General features: G+C 32.7%; 1 protein-coding gene across 1 annotated transcript in view; it reads right to left on the minus strand.

Annotated features, from left to right (window-relative positions):
• LOC118202570 (uncharacterized) overlaps window positions 1-15,001 on the minus strand; it is a 94,482-nt gene extending 79,481 nt beyond the window's left edge. The window contains exon 1 of the mRNA XM_085809644.1: window positions 12,358-15,001. Within this exon, the coding sequence (XP_085665770.1) occupies window positions 12,358-14,391 (2,034 nt within the window). The 5' untranslated portion in view covers window positions 14,392-15,001. The remainder of the gene's footprint in view (window positions 1-12,357) is intronic.
• Window positions 15,002-21,650: the final 6,649 nt, after the last annotated feature.

Consider the following 21,650-nt stretch of genomic DNA (forward strand, 5'->3'; position numbering starts at 1 on the left):
TCCCCTTTTAATAGGCTCGATACGAACATCACGACGAATTGCACAAAACTACGAACTGCACGACAGTGTTGCTCCATGAACTTCGAAATGCACGACTTTGCAATTTCCTTCTCTGTTTTCTTAACGAGTCTGAATCCCTAGATAAGAATACACTTTCCAAAAAGTACCATTTATCCTTCTTAATGGGGCATTCAGGTGATAGCAGAAATCTCATTGTTTTTCAGACATTGTGAACATTCTAGACACAAAATAAAAAAATAAATGAAAATTTCTCGACCTTACGTGAAAATTATTTATATTGGAATTCATATTACACCTTTATAAGAATCTTAAATTAAAAAAAAAATAAAAAATACTTATCAATTACTTAATTTGAAGGGAGATATTTATATTAAGTTGCAGACCTGTTTATATCATTCCTTCTTCCTTCCTAAATACAGTGGAACTCTCTCTAAGAAGACCACACACAATTATGGGCAGGTGGTCGTCTTAGAAAACTGATGTTCAATACTGATGCTCATTCATGTTCTTTGAAACAACAGTCATTTTCAGAAGTGGTCATCTTACAGACGTGGTCAGCACAACAAGGTTCACACTAATATAGCAAACATTTTCAGTACAATAGTTTATTTAAAATTTACGTTTTTATGTAAATGGTTTCAGCTTTATTAATACTGTTCTAATAACCCTCTTTACCTATTTCCTGTTTTCTGTTCCTCCTTCATATGGGTTAAAAATTATTTGATTTTATTACTAACTTTTTTTTTTCTTTTTTTTTTTTTTTCCGTTCAGATAACTAATCTGAATTAAAAAATAACAAGAATAAGAAGAAAAGACAAAGTAAAATATATAGAAAATTAAATTATTAAAATTGTTAGAAAAAGAGTTTTTTTTTTTTTTTTTCTTTCGTTGCCAGGTCATGCGCAGAACAATATTTAATAGAAAGATTTATGCGCTAGATAGTCTAACGAAAAACATAATTGTGCCATTAACTCATTTCAACCATGGTAAAATTCTTCTCAACATGAAGTATCTCTGTCTACTAGCGCGTGTTCTCATGTAAGAAAATATCCCGTAATAAGTTGCATTGGAAAATGTATATCTCTATCGTTTTTTGATAAAATGAAACATCGGAACAAAAGTTAGGAAACGCAGGCAAAAATAACCCCAAAATGTGCTGATTTCTTGCTTTGGTGCGGTACTGATTTCTTGCTTTGGTGTGGTGCTGATGCCATAATCGACAATGTTTTCGAAACGCATAAAACGGCATGAATTTTTCCACGTACAAGTCTCTCCACTTAAATGAAAACTAGAAATAATTATAAAGTATACTTTTTATATCCGTTCAGAAATAATTCAAGAAAAATCTTACATGAACAATTTTTAAGTACAGATTCATGAGATTTTAATGGAGAAAGTTTCGACGACTGGAAAAATAAAAGGGGAGCTAGCTAATCCACCGACGAACTCGTCTTGAATAAAATCTTTGTTGAAGAAAACAAATTTTAATAGTTAAGCATACTAGAAATTTCAAAACTTAGCCAAAGAGAAGTTAAAATAAATTCAGTTTAATTAAGCACATCAAACATAAGCGAAGAGTTGAAAAACTTAACGATACACCGTGTTTAATAATCAGTTCATTAATTTTTCTAAGATGCATCTCAGGATGCTTACAAATTCAATATTTAAGGAAAACTCGACAACCGTAGTTATAAACACAGCATTCCTGAACTGATGTATCACTGATTACGCAAATCTTCTTCCGCTACTCCCAAGATCAGATACACAAACTTGTTCATTAAAAACAGCCAGAAAAACAAAACAACCCGAAAAGCTATATATAACACTTTTTAAGTATGCACATCACTAAAAAAGACACGGGTATGCTAAAAGTACAAAAAAGAAGATTTATTCATTCAGGAAATAATTTAAATTTGCGAGTTGCAATTCAGACTTCTTTTCGAACAGACCACTAGATTGCAACCATTTTAAATCCTTGCTCACATGTCCTTTAATAAATGAACATCAAGGCCCAGCCAGTGTGAGTCACTGAAATTAATGGTGTCTCGTAAAACATTAAAAAAAAGCAACAAAACAGAAAGGAAAAAATATTCGTATGTTCGTTATAAATATTTCCTAGATAGTTATTTCGTTCACGGTGTCCATGAACAAAAGAACATGACTAGCGGATCTTTCCCAAACTCAGCCGAGTAGAATATCTTGAATTTTTAATGGAAATGACGCAACTTTGGCGTCATGAAGAGCTGTGAGTAAATATAAAATTACTAAGACCATACAAGTCGAAGTGAAACACAAATTTTAAACCATTTTAGTTCACCGTATTTATCCAGAAATATAACAAAAATTTATAAATAAAATGTTCATTAGTATCAGCATAATTACAAATAATAACAGGTAGATGCAAAATATATATTCTGCATTTTACATCACAGTTCTAGAAAGAAATTTCGGTACTATTCGGTTTCGAGAGCCGTAAAAAATCGCCAAACTATTGTTGATGCCAATGCTACCAAAATAATTGCGGCAAGAAAGGAAGTATAATAGTAAATAACTATCTAAGATGGATGTTTTAATTTAGATGAAAGGTTAATTTCATATAATACGTTTTTATAATTATAAATTATATGAAAAAGGCTAAACATGACTGAATGGAAGCATAAGAGTAAATAACTATTTCAGATCATTATTATAATTTACATAAAAATTGCTAAACATAACTGAATGGATGCCTGCATCGCTATTTCGCTACCAACTAATCGCTAAGGCATAATTTCATCTCGTTGGTTGTTCAAACGTAATTTTCTATAATGAATGATGCCTTTTCTTTGAAAATATTCAGAATCGTCCACTTATTTGTTTGCCGCGTTTTACAAGGGTAAAAACAATTGGATTTTTGTCAATTTTATTTTACTTTTTAAATGAAAATAGGTCGATGTGTACATAGATAAAGTCAAGGGTGTGCGCAGTGCCATTTTTGTGCAATTCTGGGATTTTTTTTTAAGTGAAAATAGATCGATGTGCACATGGATACCGAGTATGTGCAATTCTTAAAAACGCGTCAAGCAGTGAGTGATTCTCCACTTTACCCAAAATTCTATTACCGACTTTTCATCATGGGCAATTCCCAAATCGTTAAATCCACAGGATATCAAAAAAAAAAAAAAGGATTTAAAATCAAAAAAGGATTTAAAAATTAAATTAGTATTTCAATGGCGTCTTAAGAAATATAGAACTATATAAACTTACGCAATCTGAAATCAGCGCGTTTGCTAGATTTGGCGCTTTTGCGCATACATTTTCGCTGCAATTTTTTTACGGCCCTCAAAACAGAAGAGTAGCGAAATTTCAGAATACAAGTTTTATATTCAACAAAGGAAATGTCATCCATACACTAATTTTCAGTTAAAAGAAAAAAATACTAAATTTTTCAACACAATCTATATCGTTACATTTAAAAGCAAAACATCATTATTATCAGGTAGAATATTCCAATTTTTCTGGAATGTTCCCATTTGGAAATAGTGCTTTTCTAGTTTATACACACTCCTTTACGTTTGGTTTGGTTTTATTTAAATACGGCAAAGCACACTAGGGCTATCTGCCTAAAAGGAGGGAGCCTTCATGGAGGACTTTTCTAAGGAAAACTGGCTCGTATACACGTAACACATGGGTAAAACCACGAAAACGCCCATGCAGCCGGGATTCAAACATCGGACCGAACTACAAGTGTTCAGCGACTTTACCGCTCGGCCGCTGGTGGGCCACACTCCTTTACGAATGAATTAATTTGTATAGCATTTCATACACATAATATCTAGAATATCATTAAGAAATCACCATGGAATTTATTTATTTAATATCAATACCTTCCCACAATAAGAAATCAGAACTGTTCCTTAATGTTTGTTTGCAACAAATAAAAAAATGGTACTATTCGGTTTTGAGGGCGGTGAAAAATTGCCAAACTATTGTTGATGCCAGTGCTGCCAAAAATGATTGCGGCAACCCTAACGCGAGAAAGGAAGTATAATAGTAAATAACTATCTAAGATTGATGTTTTAATTTAAATGAAAAGTTAATTTCATATAATACTTTTTTATTATTATAATTTATATAAAAAGGCTAAACATGACTAATTGGAAGCATAAGAGTAAATAACTATTTCAGATCATTATTATAATTTATATAAAAATTGCTAAACATAACTGAATGGTTGCCTGCATCGCTAATTCGCTACCGAGTTATCGCTAAAGCATAATTTCATCTCGTTGGTTGTTCAAACATAATTTTCTATAATGAATGATGCCTTTTCTTTGAAAAAATTCTGGGTTAAAGTGCAGAATCGTTCACTTATTTGTTTGCCGCTTTTAACAAGGGTTAAAAACAATTGGATTTTTGTCAATTCTCTTTTACTTTTTAAGTGAAAATAGGTCGATATGTACATAGATAAAGTCAAGGGTGTGCGCAGTGCCATTTTTGTGCAATTCTGGGATTTTTTTTTTAAGTGAAAATGCGTCAATGTGTATATGGATACCGAGCATGTGCAATTCTTAAAAATGCGGCAAGCGTTGGGTGATTCTGCACTTTACCCAAAATTTTATCGCACACTTTTCGTCATGGGAAATTCCCAAATTGGATATCAAAAAAGGATTTAAAAGTTAAACTAGTATTTCAATGGCGTCTTAAAAACTATAGAACTATAGCAATCTGCGCGCTGTTAAATGGGCGCGTTTGCTAGATTTGGCGCTTTTGCGCATACATTTTCGCTGCAATTATTTTACGGTCCTCGAAATGGAATAGTACCAAAAAAATTTACTTGCTGCAATAATGTTAAAAACAATTCCACTTCCTAAATAATTGAATAAAGTGAATTAACAGCCTGAAATTTGAAAATTACTTAATTTAAATTATTTTCATAAATGTTCCCAGGCATACTGGCAGACAGAAAGTTAAAATTATTTGATGCATCAAACAAGAATTTATAACTGAATTACTTTGAACTGGATTTTAAGACAGTAAATTGCGAGACAATAAGAAAAAATATCGATAAATATATTATAAAATAAAAGTTTTTCTTTTCTTTTTCTTTTCTTTTTTTTTTTTTTTTTTTTCTTTTGCTTTTAAGTACAACTTAGTACATACAACTTAGATAATTCATTCCTAAATGAGCTGCAAATATAAGTAATTAGCCACAGCATGTCAATGTTATGTATAACGTGAGACATCCATTTCTTAGAATTTTAATCTTTAGTTTTTATGCTTAAATTATAATAAAATGCAGATTTAAAGATTGCCTAAACTTTGCTGCATAAATTATGAATGAGACAATGCAGCCAACCAAAGAATTTAAAAAAACAGGATGCCAAAAAATAAATAAAATTTATTTTTACTATTAGCTACTAAAATTTTAAATGAATTCATTCATCCAGAAAGAACCTTAAAGAAATATGTCACACAGAAAACATATTGCACTGAACTAAATCAACTTATATGTGCTCCACTTTAGAGAGAAATTGCACCACTTTGAAATAACTTTCCGTTCAACAATTTTTCCGTCAAGCAATTTATAAGTGCATAGCAATATCTCTATCAAATGCATAGCAATTTTTTAATATGATCACTATTATCTGTATGAAAGTTACATTAAATTTTTTAGCGCTTTAATACATTCTCAAAATTCTAAATTACACAATTGTATACTGTTGATAGACCTCCTTTTTTTCATCAGAAATGTCTTTCCTAATGGACAGTAATCAGATTTTTTTTTTTTTTTTTTTTTTAAATAAACTAGATTTTAAAAGAAATAACATTCATAAAAAACACAGCTCAAAAACAGAATGCAAGTAAACAAAAAAATGAAGCTTTTTTAAAATATTCTGTCTTGTTTTTAATTTATTGTTACTGTCAATTTTCCTAAATGAGAACATTTATTTAAAAAATTAATTCAATTATTTATCTATTAAATAATGGTTCTCTTCCCATTAATAGCCCACTACAAAACTAGAATTTTGAAAAGATAAACAAATGGCCTACTAATCTGAAGATATAAACTGCAAATGAAACTTTAAAAAGTAAATGAAGTATATAAATATCTATTACACACTTAAAAATCACTAACTCACATTAACCTAAAGAAAAAAAAAGAACTAAATTAAAAATGTACTCTACTTTTTGTTTTATTTCATAAAAACAGTTCACAATAATATATTTTTTAATTCAGAATAATTAAAATTTGACTATGTCTTACTTAAGCAGCATAAATTTAAAATTATCTAAGTCACACTCAGGCTTGCATGTCAAGGGGTTAACAGAAGGATTGCTCAAAATCTTTTTTAAAACTATGATTAGTAGTGCCCTTATTTTGCTTTATTTCACTTTCTAGACCAATTAATATGCTTTCTAAATGCACAGTACACTGTAATTTTCTCTAGAATTGATAATGGAAATTCGATTTTTGCAGATGAAAATCTTTAGAAAAATATGGCAGGTTAAAGGAGAGGCTGTTTAAAACCAAGCTGGATACGGCAGACTCTACACTATATGTAACAGATAATTTCTATCAATTACTTCTTGAATGAAACTGGTTTTTAATTTTAAATTTGTAAATACATATTTTGGGGATTTTTTTAAAGTTTCTTGATATGAAAACCATAAAAACTGAAAATAATTTACTCGGCAATTATTTAACAATATTCTTAAAATTAGAGCTGCAAATATGCACTACAGATTGATTGAACATTACATTACAAAAGATTATGTAAGGTTTAAACATGGAAGTACCCAAATGGGATTGTATAAAAAAAATCTCTAATTGTTCTCTGGATATCTATCCTCTAATTTGATATCAAGGCAGCAGAAAATTTAAAAATAAATGAATAAAAATTATTAAATCAAAAAATAAATAAAATAAAAGTTACTGTATATAATTACTTCCAATAGTAACTGAGAATGTTAGCAAATTTAATGGGGATAAAATATATCTTGTTTCTTTAATGCAGAAAATCATATTATAAAAGTCTTCAGATGTTATTAAAAAGGCAATGCTGTTTGACTAAAAAAAACTGACATTATTTTGCATTAAAATAATAGACAATATCTAAGAAATAACTTTCAGCTCTTTTTTGGGGGAAGAATGGGGAATTTGGATTTCTCCTTTATTTAAGAAAAAAAATTCATAGCTGTTTCTATTTAGGTATGCATGATTAAGAATATCTAAGTTAATTCTTAATTTTGCAAACAGAAAAATAAACTTCATAACTACTTTTCTAAAAGGAAAGTAGCCAGAAATGGTTAAGCATAAGGCATTTAATAATTTTTTATAATATATGTAAAGAATTAACTAATTTACAAAAAAAAAATAGACTTCAGAAATCATCAAATGTGATCTGAGGAATACAACACAATAATGTCATAAATATTAAAAATAATTTAGTGCTAAGTATCTCAGACTTGTAGCAAAACATTATAAATCATATGGAACTATTTTACTCCAGAAATTGTTAAAACAGTAATCCATGTTGGATAAATTATTTAGTTGCCACAGGAGCTATCTACATAAGAGACAGGATGCCCTCATGAAGGACTCACTGAGGAAAACTGGCTCATATTCACATTAGACACAGAGAAAATCATGAAAACCAATCATGCAGCCAGTTCAGTTGCCTGAGGTCAAACCCAAACGAGGTCTAACTACCAGTATTCAGCAATCTCAAACATTCGACCACCTGTGGAGCCAACGCACCTAAAAGAGGTGGCAGAAAACTGCAGCTTTCTTTATCTAAAGTCTGTAAAAATTAGAAATTCCAACCACTTGAATAATATGTGCTGACAAAAACTAACATAAAATGGCCAATTTAAATTACAGAGAAAATCCAAAGAAGAGTTTTACAAACATAATTTAGTTCTAATTACAGAACAATGTAGAAAATGATATATGACTGTATGTCACCTGTTAAAACTGTAATCTTAAGTTTATTGATGATGATGGTTTTGGGATGGCTAATACATACATTCTGGTATTTTAAAGTCATTAACACAAAAACTGAGCTTGCAGAATAATTTTAAATTCTGCAAAACACTGTAAGTACACTGTTATAAATTACAAATCTACTTGCTGTTTAATTGTAATAAGATGAACAAAAACTTAGTATCTACATTTAAGCCCTACTGAACATACTTGACAAGAAATTAAATACAAAATTTTAAAATAGAACACCTTTTTCTCTTCAACAGCAATTTAAATTAATAATGTAGGAGTGGAAAAAATTGAAAAAATGGTAGTGCAGAAAAATCAAGCCAAAATTTAAAAAAAAAAGAAAAAGAAAAAGAAAAAAAGGGGGGGATGCAATTGAATCTATGATAAAAAGATTAAATCATGATTAAATAGTATTGTTAATAACAATCCAAGAAAAATATTTACAAATTCTTTTAAGTTTTTTTAATTTTATTTTATGGAAGCATAAATAATTACTTTTGTGGGCATTACACTATACTATGTATTATTTTATTTATAATCTATTTATATACTCAGTTATTTTTTTGAAATGCCCATAAAAGTACCTATAGAATTAAATGTAAAGTGGGAAAAAGTATAAATTTTTGGGAAGCTGCAGTCACTTAATTTGCTTCTCTTTGCAAAAGGTTGTTTGCGTCAAATTACTTTTATAAGACATTGTTTAGTTAGACTACATATAAAACAGAAATAATTTTTTCTGACTAGTATTTTAAGGAAAGAAAAAAAACATTGTGTTACATTCAAGTCAATCTAGTATAAAGAACAAAGAAGTCACAAGAAAAATAAAATTATTTATTTTTCTTTTGCATTTTTGTATCTTTAATGATTCTTCATATCAATTGGTATTTTCACAAGCAACATCTGCAAACCTCTGAAAAACAGCTATAAAAAAGTGAAATCAACTACACATAGTTCTTGCAAAAAATATATTGTGTACATGTAATTGCATCATTTGCCTACTACCTTCTATTATAAGCTTGCATTTGTATATGGGAAGAATGACTTCCTGACATAAATAAAGAATTCAACAATATTCTGACCTTTATACTAAGAATAAAAACATCAAACTGCATATATATAAAGCACTTTCTTCCTCCCCGTTTTTAAGAATGGACACTAAATTAAAACATAGCCATGTCTTAATGTATCCACATATACTTCAATTAAAAACATAAAAGTTTATTCAAATATTTACAACACTACTGGCATAATTTTATGTTACTATAAAATCAATTTTAATTCACTACTGCCCATAATACATTGCTTTTTTATATATATATATGACAGAAATTATAGCTTTTCATTCAAAACTAAAGTTAGAAATACAGTTGTGCCCTACTCTGTATACTTCAGTTATAAACATTACAGATTGTAAGCAAACATTTACAAGAAAAGATAGTATACTTACACAAGATTCTAGATTAACCCTACGTAAATATAATAAGCTTACATGCTGCCGTATAATAAAATTAGTGAGACTTTGTAATGAAAAGAAACTACCAATATTATTTAAAGTAATAATGAAATTTTTAAAAAATCTATAAATATCAAATCTCGAATTATAACATGAGAAACTTAAAAATTACAGTACTGAAATTATGGTTAGTAAATCCTAATTATCACATAGATTAGCAAAGCTCAGGTCTAGGGTTCTTATTTTAAGGAAATCCCAAAGCCATTCTATAATTTCTTGTAATTCTTGTTCTATATCAGATAAACAAAAACAAAACAAAACAAAAAAATGAGTACTAAGAGATCTCTAGCTATAGACCAGGCCTGATTAGAAATCTCTAAACTACATATTTCTCAACTAGTCAGAAATCATTATGTAAAAATACTATATCAAGATATAAACAGGTATTATTTAATTGCATGTATTTTCCATACACGGTAACCATTTATTGTACACATGCACATACATATAAAAGTATTCTTTCTCAACACACTTCATGCCCTCCCTTATTTTTAATTAAAGCCTGATGAAATGCACAAAAAAGTTCACTTCAGGCATTTAAAAGGGAACTACCAAGACTTGGTAAAAAAAATATTACTCGGATATACTGCTGTATTGATAGAAAATATGCCCCAAAATGCAATACGACTTTCAAATTCATATATTTTTTACTAATATCACGGAGAAAATTCTAGCTTTTTATAACTATATACTGCATCTATTAAACTTGTTCAATAAAGCATAAGAATGTACATACTTTACAAAAATTCAGCACATTTACTTATTTTACTCCCTCAAATTTACCACCACTTACTCTGTACTTCATTTCTAACATATGTTAATAAAACACAATTTTTAACATTTCAATAAATACATATAAAGTAAATTTTGCTCCTTAATTTTTAAATATAAAATAGTTCTCCACACCTGCAAATTCAGATCTACTGAGTAGATGAACAGAATGTTTTACTCATTACCAAGATCGTATATTATTCTTATCTTAGAATTTTATTTGTGATTTACTCTTTTCTGCAAGGCAAAAACACAATGCATATCTTCTTGTTATATTTAACATATCGAGAAGACATTTTAAGCATTTTTATATGCTCTTAAACATTTACAAAAATACTTTCCAGGCACAAACGAACACCTCATCAAATTTTACTGAATAAACTTATTTCATTTTTACAACTGCACAAGTCTTACTCATTTTTAAATGAGTTTCCCATCACTTTCAGTTCAATTTTAAATAGATATTATGCTCTTGTAGGATAGTTTAGTAATGTCATATTTACATTTTTGTTGCAACTTTATTTCTTTATTTTGAGCATGTTTCTCAATCTTTCAAAATCAGCGAAATTTTCTACTACTCTCTCTGTGTGCATACTCATATGTGCAATGAACTATCTTGACAGCCAACTACCAGTACTTCTGAGAAAATAAAAAATACAGACACTGATTTTCCTCTCTCTAAGGCAACCACTTCCACAGAAAACTGAAACTGTTTGAAACTATAAATGGTTGTCTTTTAAGAGATGTTTCACTGTATGTTTAGACAGAAGACATACAGATATAGAAATGAAAGCTACAAAGACTGATGGTAATAAAGAAATTTTAAAAAAATAAAATGTTAGTGAAATGAGCACGAGTTCTTGCATGTATTTAACATGGTGCATGTGTGTATAGCTGTAATGGTTTTATAGAAGAAATACTTCTGCTTGTAATTAGTTTTTCTCAATAACTTTTTTGTAATAATGAAAGTTTCCCTCACCTAAAGCCAATTGTCAATCCACAAAATGCACAAAAAACAACAGCAGTAATAATGTCTAAACATGCTAATAAAAAGAATACATATTTTATTCACTGGATGGAACAAATTATACTGCTTTCTATTAGCAAGTTTTTCACACCATCACTGCTATTATTCCTATATCCACTCTTTCTAATTAATCATCAAATCTCACTGGATGAGGAGAAACTATTATGCTTCCCTTTAGATTACATAAGCAGAATTAAATTAATATGTGTATATATATATATACACACTTCTACAGCATATATTATATGCCCATTTATTAAAAAAGTTTCATAAATTTCCTTTCAATCCATTTTATGGTATATATGGTGGTACAATTTGATTGACTTCATAGTACTTGCATTAAATTAAATAATTTTTGAAAGACATAAAAACAAGCAGAATCATTACTTCTACAAAAGTATTATAGCTGTACATATTCCATTTTAAACACACATAAGAACCAAAACTCATTTCATTCACATCTTATTGGATTATAGGTAGTTTACCACTAGCTCACAAATAAAACTTCCTAAACTAAATCTTTTAATGAAATTAAATTTTAATTTATACATTTCTATATAATAACAAAAATATTCAATTAAAACACATTTCAAAACATAGACTGTAATCTTGCCCTAAAGTGTCAGACACATACACAATTACTTCCAATTATATATAAGATTAGTAAAACACAACTTTAAAAAAAGTTCTAATAAAAATTTTAATATTTAAAAGGATTTTAAAGTCCAAAAAAATTATATAAGCAGTTAGAATTACAATGTAATATTTTTTTTTTTTATGTTTATGTTAAAAATTAAATATATTATTCATTCACACTAAATTTAAAAATTTTTTAAACGTAAATCAGAAAAACCCATACACAAAGTTTATGCCACAGCGTCATGCAGAATACTTTGCTTGTCTTTCTAATATATTTAAAAGGTCAAAAAGTAAGTGCATTTTTCTTTTTAAGCAACATTTCTCGAATTAGCAATTAACCCCAGCCCTTCCCCCCCCCAAAAAAAAGAAAATTTAGAACAGCTGAAAATAGAATAAAAAATGGAATCTTACCTTTTTATTTCTTGTTTCTAGAAGGGCGCCTCTGCCTACTTTAATGTTTTCACCTGTGAAAACTATTCCGGAAAAACGAGGCAAATCAGCCCCAACATCTAATTCATCCCAGTCTTCTTCATCCTCATCATCTTTCTTGCAATCCTCCTGGTCGACAATATATTCTTTAGATGGCACTCCGTTGATGCCGGCCCGCGGGGGAGAGTTGGATCTTTTCTTAAGGCAGTTAGAATTCCTTGACACTTTGGCCGGCCTGCAGCCAAATGGTGTCGGGTTTAAAGAAATGTTGGGTTTCACATCTTTACCCCGGAAATCAAACACGATGGAGGTGGAGGATGCAGGGGCTTTCTGCCAGGTGCTTCCTTTCTTAGGCGCAGGACAGGAATCTGAGGCTGACTCTCCGCCAGATACAGCCGCCGCCACGACCATCCCGTCGTCTGCGGTGCTACAGTCACCTGCTTGCGGGTGGGGCAACAGATCGTCTTCGACTTTTTCCGCTTCGCTGACTTGACTGACTTGCCTACCTTGAGACAATAGCTCGGTATGTTTAAATTCCTCCGCCAGAGGTAACTGTTCGGGTGTGACCTTGATGGAAGATCGAGTTAATTCAGAAATTGTGTTATTCTCTCGCTGATTATCGGGTAAGTCCCCTCTTCCTGGATTGTTTACGAATGGGTCGTGAGCATCAGTAGATAACACTACATTTTCTTGCGAAACAGGAGAAGTGTCACATGACCTATTAGCTGATAAATCGTTGTCCAATACTGAGCTATAATCTCCTTCATTTATCTCGCCGTCATCACATTTCTCCTCTCTCTCGGCAGATGATAAAACCTCCTCTTTCCTAAGCAGATTGTTTACAACGAGATCTGGAAATTCTTTGGCACTTGATTTGGCATCGAGGCTGCCCTCTCCGACGTCGGGTTTCTTGACCGCTATCCTTCCCAATATGGCACCGTCATTTGAAACTGAGGTAGGTGTTGTGATCGTACTAGGAATTTTGCGGAAACGTGTACCGCTTGACAGGCATGATGTCTTCTCAGAACTACTAACTACGGGAGGCGATTCGAAAATTTTTTTCACGTGCTTCACCGTATCGGGCTTCGGTAGTTCGTCTTCATTAATATTTGGCGCTGAAGCACTTCTACTGTAATCCCACCTTCGTACACATTTATTGAATTGCCTCGGAGACGCTGAAGGAGAAGGTGTTTTTTCTTTAGATGTATCACTTTCATCAGTAACAATAGATATAGGAGATATATTTTTCGAGAAAATTCGAGCTTTTACACCACCGATATAACGGGCATTAGACCTTTTATTAAAGGCAAATATATGATGTTCGGATGTGTTGCATAATAATGTTTCCATACTTTGAGCTTTTTTCACATTTCCAGAAATATTGTATGGAGGGCCACTACCAAATTTAAATCCATTATGCCGGACGGAACGAGCATTAACTCTATACGGTCCACTATTACTACCGGGCAGATTTTCCAAACTGGAAAACCGCCTGACTACAGGTTTATGCTGTGTTTTGGCTCCCATATTAAGAAATCTAGCACGTAATCGATCAACGATACCTGGGCCATACTGCAGATCTTCATATCCATCGTCATCTGATTCCTGTCCCGTTTCAAAATTCGAATTTCGATCTGATTTTAATGCATCGTATGAATCGTGGTTATCAGAAGGTGGTTTCACACTTCTTAATTCAACATTTATGTTTCCAATTGTCACAGTTTTCGGAGGGGAAATCTCGCGTAAATCTGGCTCACGAGCTTTCGCTAGCCGAGAAAACTTGTTATTACCGCCGCCCAAAGGGCAATTACCGCACGTGTTACTACTATCACCGTTCCTAGTTATGTTTACACCACTAGCGGATGAATCTAGGTTACGACGGGAATTCTCCTCTACAACTGAGACGTTACCAGCACGTTTTTTCATGATGAGTTGTTTTTTCCAAGCCGGTATATCTAACGAATTATCATTATCCTGTGTTGTTGTATTAGAAGTTGAGCCAAAACCTGCATACATCGCTGTTCGATATCCTTTTTCCTGTCAGATTTCTGATATCGGTTTCCTCGGTCGGAAATGCCAGAATCGATAACCGCGCTTAAAACCAGACTCGTAAAATTCCGTTTAGCATTTAAGTCATATATTCTTCATGATATTAGGTTTCTTTAAAAACAACAAATACAGTCTGCATGTAGTGATATGCACTTCCTTTGAAAGATTAATTAAATTTATGGTAGTCATAACAATATAAATAATGCTGTCTTACCATTGAGCATAATTAAATGAACAGCAATATTCATCGGACTGTCTTCTCCTCTGCTTCTGTGAAACAGTTCAAATCTCCCTTGGGCAGGGATATCGACGAATGAACTCATTCGTGTTTTATACTGTGAATACAAATGATACAACTTCCGAAGTGACTAGTCGCTGCGGTCAACATATCCTGATAATGGCTAGTAGTACATTTTATCAACCATATGTTTTTCATACAAGAGCAGTCCGGCTTCCTATGGAGCGAACACAAGAAAAGCACGTGGTTTATCAAGGATTAGAACTTGTTATGTTAATTCCTCAAAGCATTACAGTTTTCTCCCGCTTAAACGTAGAACGCTCTCGCTGACATCTTATTTCTGACGTCATTAACAGTCATTTCTAGGTTACTGAACAGTATCGCCATCTAGTGCATTCATTCGGAAGTTTATTAAAACGCTGTATACTAATTAAAGTGAAGGACTAAAAATTTGGAATGTCTTCTCATCTTATACCCATTGTATAAAAAGCTTTGTAATTTCTGTAATTATCATAAGACTTTACAGGATAAAAATTCAAAAACGTAAAATTGACTTGAAGTATCAATAAATAACTGTTAGCAGCCGGAATGTTACAAACCCTGTATCATATGAAGTTTATTAAAATATTATTATGATTATTAAGAAAGGGCAGTTACATCTGACTTTTGTTTGCAGTGAAAAATTAAGTTTGCACTGATAAGCAGGAATTCTTTATAAATCAAATTGGAAAATCAACTATTTCAGTATAAAAACTTTCTATCGATAGAATTTTATTCAAAATCTTCGCCAATCTAAGGTTTCCTTTAAAAAAAAAAAAGAAAAAGAAAAAGAAAAAAAAATTAAGTTTAAATCTTTATATAAAAATTTTTTAAAAAATTGTGTGAAACTTATTTCTGTTAACACAACAACGTTAATATATGTCAATTTAACTTGAAAGCTAAATCTGAATGACCAACAAGTTTATTTCGCTGGGAATTATTAACAAAAGCTATTTGAAATCGCTCTTTCAAAACAACACTAGAAAACTATTATTACGCACTTATTTTAAACTTGAAAATGATTTCAGATATGTTGCACTTCTAAAATGAAATTTTTAAATATCATTCATAATACTGTTTTTAATGCACCATAAAGAGAATCACTCAGTTAAGACCAAATCTAGAACTATTAGTGTAATTACTAAATTTCAATTTTTAAATATTGCTAAAATAAAATATTTCCTCAATTTCCTGCTATCCCGTCCCTCTTAAACTAATGAAACGCAAATAACTCGAGTTTAGGAATTTAGATCTAAATGGGAATTTACCCATGGCATAATCCATACTACATAGCAGGCAGAATTATAAATCAAGAAACAGACTCCGTATCACAGAGAGACCAAGTGATTATGCGGCATGTATCCAAATCTCGGTTTCATATCAGAATCTTTCTTTAGATAGGTTAAGTTAGGTTATTCATTGCTGAAAAGCTCTCAAGAGTTACCTTCTGTAGAAGAAATGCTGCTTTTGTTTAAGACATTCTAAGGAAAGCTGGCTCACATTTACGTTACATAGAGGAAAAAAACAGTTGGCATTTAAAACGTTATGAAAACTTTAAATTATTGCACAAATATAATGTCTAAAAAAAAAAAAGTAGTGAAGGAAAAAAAAAAAAAGGGAAGAAAGAAAAAAGGGGGAAGACGAAAATGCAAAAAAGAAAGAACAGGAAGGGGGAAAGAAGAAAAGAAAAATTTTCTTAGCAGTCAAATTGTTCACGTAAGATTGTTGAGCATGATAGTTTGTCTCGATTTCGGGCTGCACAGATAAGATCTCCTCAAGTATAAAAGAAATGCCCAGTTAGCTTCCCCTAGGAAGCCTTGGCATAAAAGCATTCATCTTACTTCAGGAGTTCTCAGTCGGGGGGGCATAATTTTAGGGAGGGAATGTGGTCGGCCTTTTGTTTACCTGTTAAGTATATAATTTTCTTGTTGCCTTGTCCTGCATTTCATGGAAGAATGGTTACATTTAGAGTGAAAACCATGCCTTAAAAACACTATACATTTACAAACATACAACCTTCTCCGGGATTCGAACCCGAACCCATCGGTACCACAGTAAGCTTTCCTAACCACTGGATGTCTTAACCGTAACTTAATTAACCGTCTGGATGGCAGTATTTAGTTTTTGAATATAAAAAACAACTTTTATTCAAGTTTTGGCATTTATCAATATTTTCTATATCTTTTTTGCTTAATTTATAAAACACGTTAAAAATAATCTAAATTTAAATAAATGTATATGTATTTTTTGAGTTTTGGAAAGGAAGGTAGGAATGAACGTCTAGCAATTATGAACCACAGTCCTACTGCAAATAGTGTTTTCTTTGAAAATCTTAAAATTCATTTCATGTTAACAAAAAATCAGGAATGCATTTCTTCAAATTTGCCGTGTTTAAGTTTGTAATATGAGATATAGGGGAGTTTATAATAACGTGATTGCAACCAACATGCGAAAAGACTGAGTAATCAGAACAGACTGTAAACAGCGAGCCATTTCAACCTGTTATTTCAACAAGTCAAAAATTATTTGTTCGTTAAAATTTTAAATCATTATTCTACATTTTACTAAAACCATCATGTTTAAATATATATACATATATGAGCTTATAGGACATAATAAATACGCAAGCGGGCTGTATTAAATAGGGTCATCCAACATAAGAGATCAGCTCGAACATACCAGGATTTTTAATCAAGTGTGGAGCTGTTTTCGGGATTAAAAAATGTCCGAGTTTATTAAATGAGATTGGCTATCCGTCTAATTTCGCTGCTAAACCTATCAGTGTCAGTTGAAAGAGTTGATTTTGGTTTGGTTTATTTGATTACGGCAAAGCACTCTCGGGCTATCTCCCTGGGGATGGGGGGGGGAGGCTTCATGGAGGACTTCCTATGGGAAACTGGTTCGTATGCACGCTACACATGGGCAAAATCAAAAAAGTCCCCATGCACTCAGCCCATTCGACAGGATTCGAACGCCGGACCTGAATTACCATTATTCAGCGCTGGGCCGCAGGTTCTAGTTGAAAGGATTTGAGTACTCACGTAATAACCGGAAAGTAATGTCGTTTCTGCGCATGTCGACAACAACATGCTAAGGGCAGAAATGGAAACAAATCCATGTCAAACACTCTTAACCAACCTTGGTCGACCATCCAAGAACATTTAAAGCAGAATGGAAAAATAAGCAAAGCAGGTATCTGAGTCCCCCATAATCTGTCCGAAAAGAACAAAGCCAACCTATGCATCACATGCAACGTATTGCTTCAGCGGCACCATACAGAACCGTTTTTTGATCATTTGATTAGTGGAGACAAAAAAATAAGTCCTATACGATAATCCAAACTCAAAAGGCAGTTTTAATAGGGGTTACAAAGGGTTTACATCCCGAAAAGGCGCTTCTGGGTGTTTGGTGGAGTATTCGCCGAATTGTTCATTTTGAATGGTTGAAACCTAGAAAAACTGTTAATGTACACCTTTATTGTGAACAAGTGGATCGAGTGAACCAATCTTTAATCGAAAAATATCCGGCGATTGTCAACGGAAAAAGCGTCATTCTGCAACACGACAATGCAAGACCGCACTGTGCAAGACGAACACTGGAAAAAATGAATGAATTGGGATGGGAGGTGCTGCATCACCCACCATACTCCGCCCGATATCGTACACTCGGATTTCCATTTATTCCGATCCCTACAACATTTTCTTAGTGCCTAAAAATTTGAAAATTTGAATGATGTCCAAAATGCCATCTTGAGATATTTTACTCAAAAACCAATTGATTTATTTCGGGATTGAAAATCTGCTCAGATGGCAAAAGGTTGTTGATAACGAGGGTGATTACATTATTGATTAAAAATAAAAACGTGTTAAAATTTATTCGTGTGAATTTAATGTAAGAAAGCGACATTACTTTCCCGTCTCCCTATTCTTAACATAACCACCTAGGCGCAATATAGATTTTTTACAGAAGAAAAGTAAAAGTTACTCATCGGATGCAAGTAGGTGTTTTGAGAATCTTTTTTTAAAAAGATTCCAAAACTATCCATATTAACGTAAGCCGACAACTATTGTGAATATAAGAAAAGGAAAAAATACTTTAACAATTTAAAATAAAAATTTCAATCATTAATTAAATGCGTAATGCCTTAAGAAAAATAAAACATTTGCATTTTCCTTGAAATCTTTTTACAATTTATTTATCCCATTCTTCTTCCCCGAATATAGAGCGATCTGTTTTCACTTTAAAAAAATCACAGAACTGCAGAGACTTAGCATCGCGCAATACTCGGAAACAGCGGCTATCGACGAAATGCATTTTTCCGTTGTTCACTTTAGAAATATTTCGAAAAAATTATGTATTCCTATAAAAAACTCGGTGCGCAGGAAAAAAGGAAACAGAAAGAAGATCCCGGAAAGCAAGGAATGGAAAGGAGGACACCGGAAAAAAAGGAACTCGAAAATTTTGCGAAATAATATCGTCAATCGGTAATGGAGAAAACAGCCAAATGCTCATTTAAAGCAGGTGGGTTTTAGCGGGCTTTCTTGAGCAAGATGTTAACAGTACGATGTTGAGCAAGCTGCAGACTATCAGGGTCATTTCGGAGGATGTGGTTTTTTTTTTTTTTTTTTTTTTTTTTTTTCCCTCGAGAAGCCTCTGGGAAAATCATATATTCTCCCCCACTTGTTCATAAATAGATTTGTTTCGACCTGTTCCAGAAACAGGCCGGTCACCCGGAAGGAAAGAATTCATCTGCAGCAATTTTTTTTCTCAGTTGTTTTAAAGATTACCGGCCGTGGCAAGGGTGGGCTAAGATAGCTGGGGGACCCTGACGGTAAAATGTCAGGGGCTCCGAAGAAAATATTTCGGTATTTATATGTACTTATATGTTGTTGTTTAAAACGCAATCAGCGCTGAAGTGTGATAAATAATTAAATATGCATAATTACTTAATATTATTAATTGTTTTAACAAAATTAGGATATAATATTTTAATATTCTTGTATTATTTCCCCTGTATATCAGAACTAAAATACATAAGAATTAAAATTATATCAAGAAGTTATATATTTTATAAGGGAGTATTACATATTGTTACGAAATGTACAGGCGCGGTGAGATAGCTGTCCCGCAAAGAAGTTTTAAGGTTGCCATAATGGTAAGGGAACGCAGAGTTGCTACATTTGGCGAGAAAACTCCCATTTGGCGAGATTTGGCGACAAGATTGGCGATATGCCATGGACGGACGAAGACTCTTCTGGAACGAATTCTTATCGGTTTAGCCCAGAATGTTCTCGAACACAAGCCGAAAGCTATATAAACCCTGCTGGTCCGCAGTCAGAGAGTGTGCCTCGAGAGTGCGAGATAGTTAGTATCGAGTTGGTGTCTCCGTCTAGCGAGTCAATCCCTGCGGAGTCGATCGAGTTGACAGCCGGGCAGCGAGTGCCGAGTGGGTCGTCGAGTTCACCGAAGGAGTCTCTTAATGTATCGCGGTTAGTGCATCGTCGAGAGAGCGTGTTGAGCTCCGGGAACGACTGAAACCAAGAGTCGGGAGCCGTGCTCTGTGTGTCGTCGAGTTCATCGCGAGTTGTAGCGTGGAGAGTCTCGTGAGTACGTGGAGTTCCGAGAACGACCGAGCAGAGTCGGGAGCTGTACTCTGGTGCTTTGCAGTGAAGCTTTCTACACCGTTATAGCCTGATAGTGGGAAGACTGTGTCGCTGATTGTGTCAGCTTGTTTATAGTAGTTGATCGACTACTGCAAAAACGAGATTTTGGAGCTGTCCTGATTAATACCGGCCAATAAAGTGTGTTTCGATACTTCATCAAGTAGTATTGTCATTATTCACTCCAAATCCTCACGAACCCCGTACGAACGTAAAGGAAGAAAATAACGTAACAATATATTTTATACAGCCGTATACGACACACACTCACGTTTGCATTGAAGCAGCGGTTCCGAATATTGAAGAAAGCAAACGCTATTTTAAATACTACACGCCAGCAGTATCACTCAGCGATGACTTTTGATTATAGTGCCGTTAAACTTAGTTAAAAATGAAGAAGATCGTTTACTACTTAATGGTTCATCGACAGTTGTCAACAAAAAAACTTTTCACAGCGGCCATTTCCATAATATCTGAAATTGCCCAATATTTCTTCGAAAGTAAACACATCAATTATAGTCTTTCTCTCTACGGCGATTCCTTCTATAGGAAAGCAAAATTGTTTGAAACTACAGATGGTCGTTTACGGAAAGTTTCACCTTCTTATTTATAAGAATGCAAAAAAAAAAAAAAAAAAAAAAAGTGTGTAGAGAGGAGAATATGACAAAATTTAGGATCTCACTATATTTTTCGATTTGTTGCCCTTAGGTAAAATCGATTGATGACTATGTTATATTACTGAGATGATGGTTCGGTAAAACCATCGAAACTAGTCCTGTGAAAATTTTGTAGGTATAACGCTGATTTTTGTTGTTTGACTTCTGAATTAGCAATTTTGATTGGTTATCTTTTTTAATTAAAAAAAACTTGTATTTTCAGATCACTATGTGTTTATGCGCCCTCTTCGGAGCTCGGAGTTTCTGGCAGTTAACAGGTCAGCGAACAGCTTAATCCACCTCTAGGCCGTGGAACTGAATTATTTTACCGATCCCTGGTTGGAAACTAACAATACGCAGCCCATGGAGCAAAATTACAAGCAGGAGCAAATTCCTTATTTTAGTTTATTTGATTATGACAAAGCACATGAGGGCTGCCTACCTAAAACGAAGGATGCCTTCGAGGAAGACTTTATAAGGCAAATTGGATGGTGACCATGTTACACATGGGGAAAACCACGAAAACGCTTATGCAGTCAGCCACTTCGTCAATATTCTAACCCAGGCTGAACTACCAGTGTTCAGCGACTTAACCATTTGGCCTTCAGCTTTACCTTCAGCTTTACACTTAAT

This window comes from Stegodyphus dumicola, chromosome X2 (assembly GCF_044657685.1).
Source record: "Stegodyphus dumicola isolate Sdum_Otavi_A_Nest chromosome X2, ASM4465768v1".
Classification (NCBI taxonomy): Eukaryota; Metazoa; Arthropoda; class Arachnida; order Araneae; family Eresidae; genus Stegodyphus; species Stegodyphus dumicola.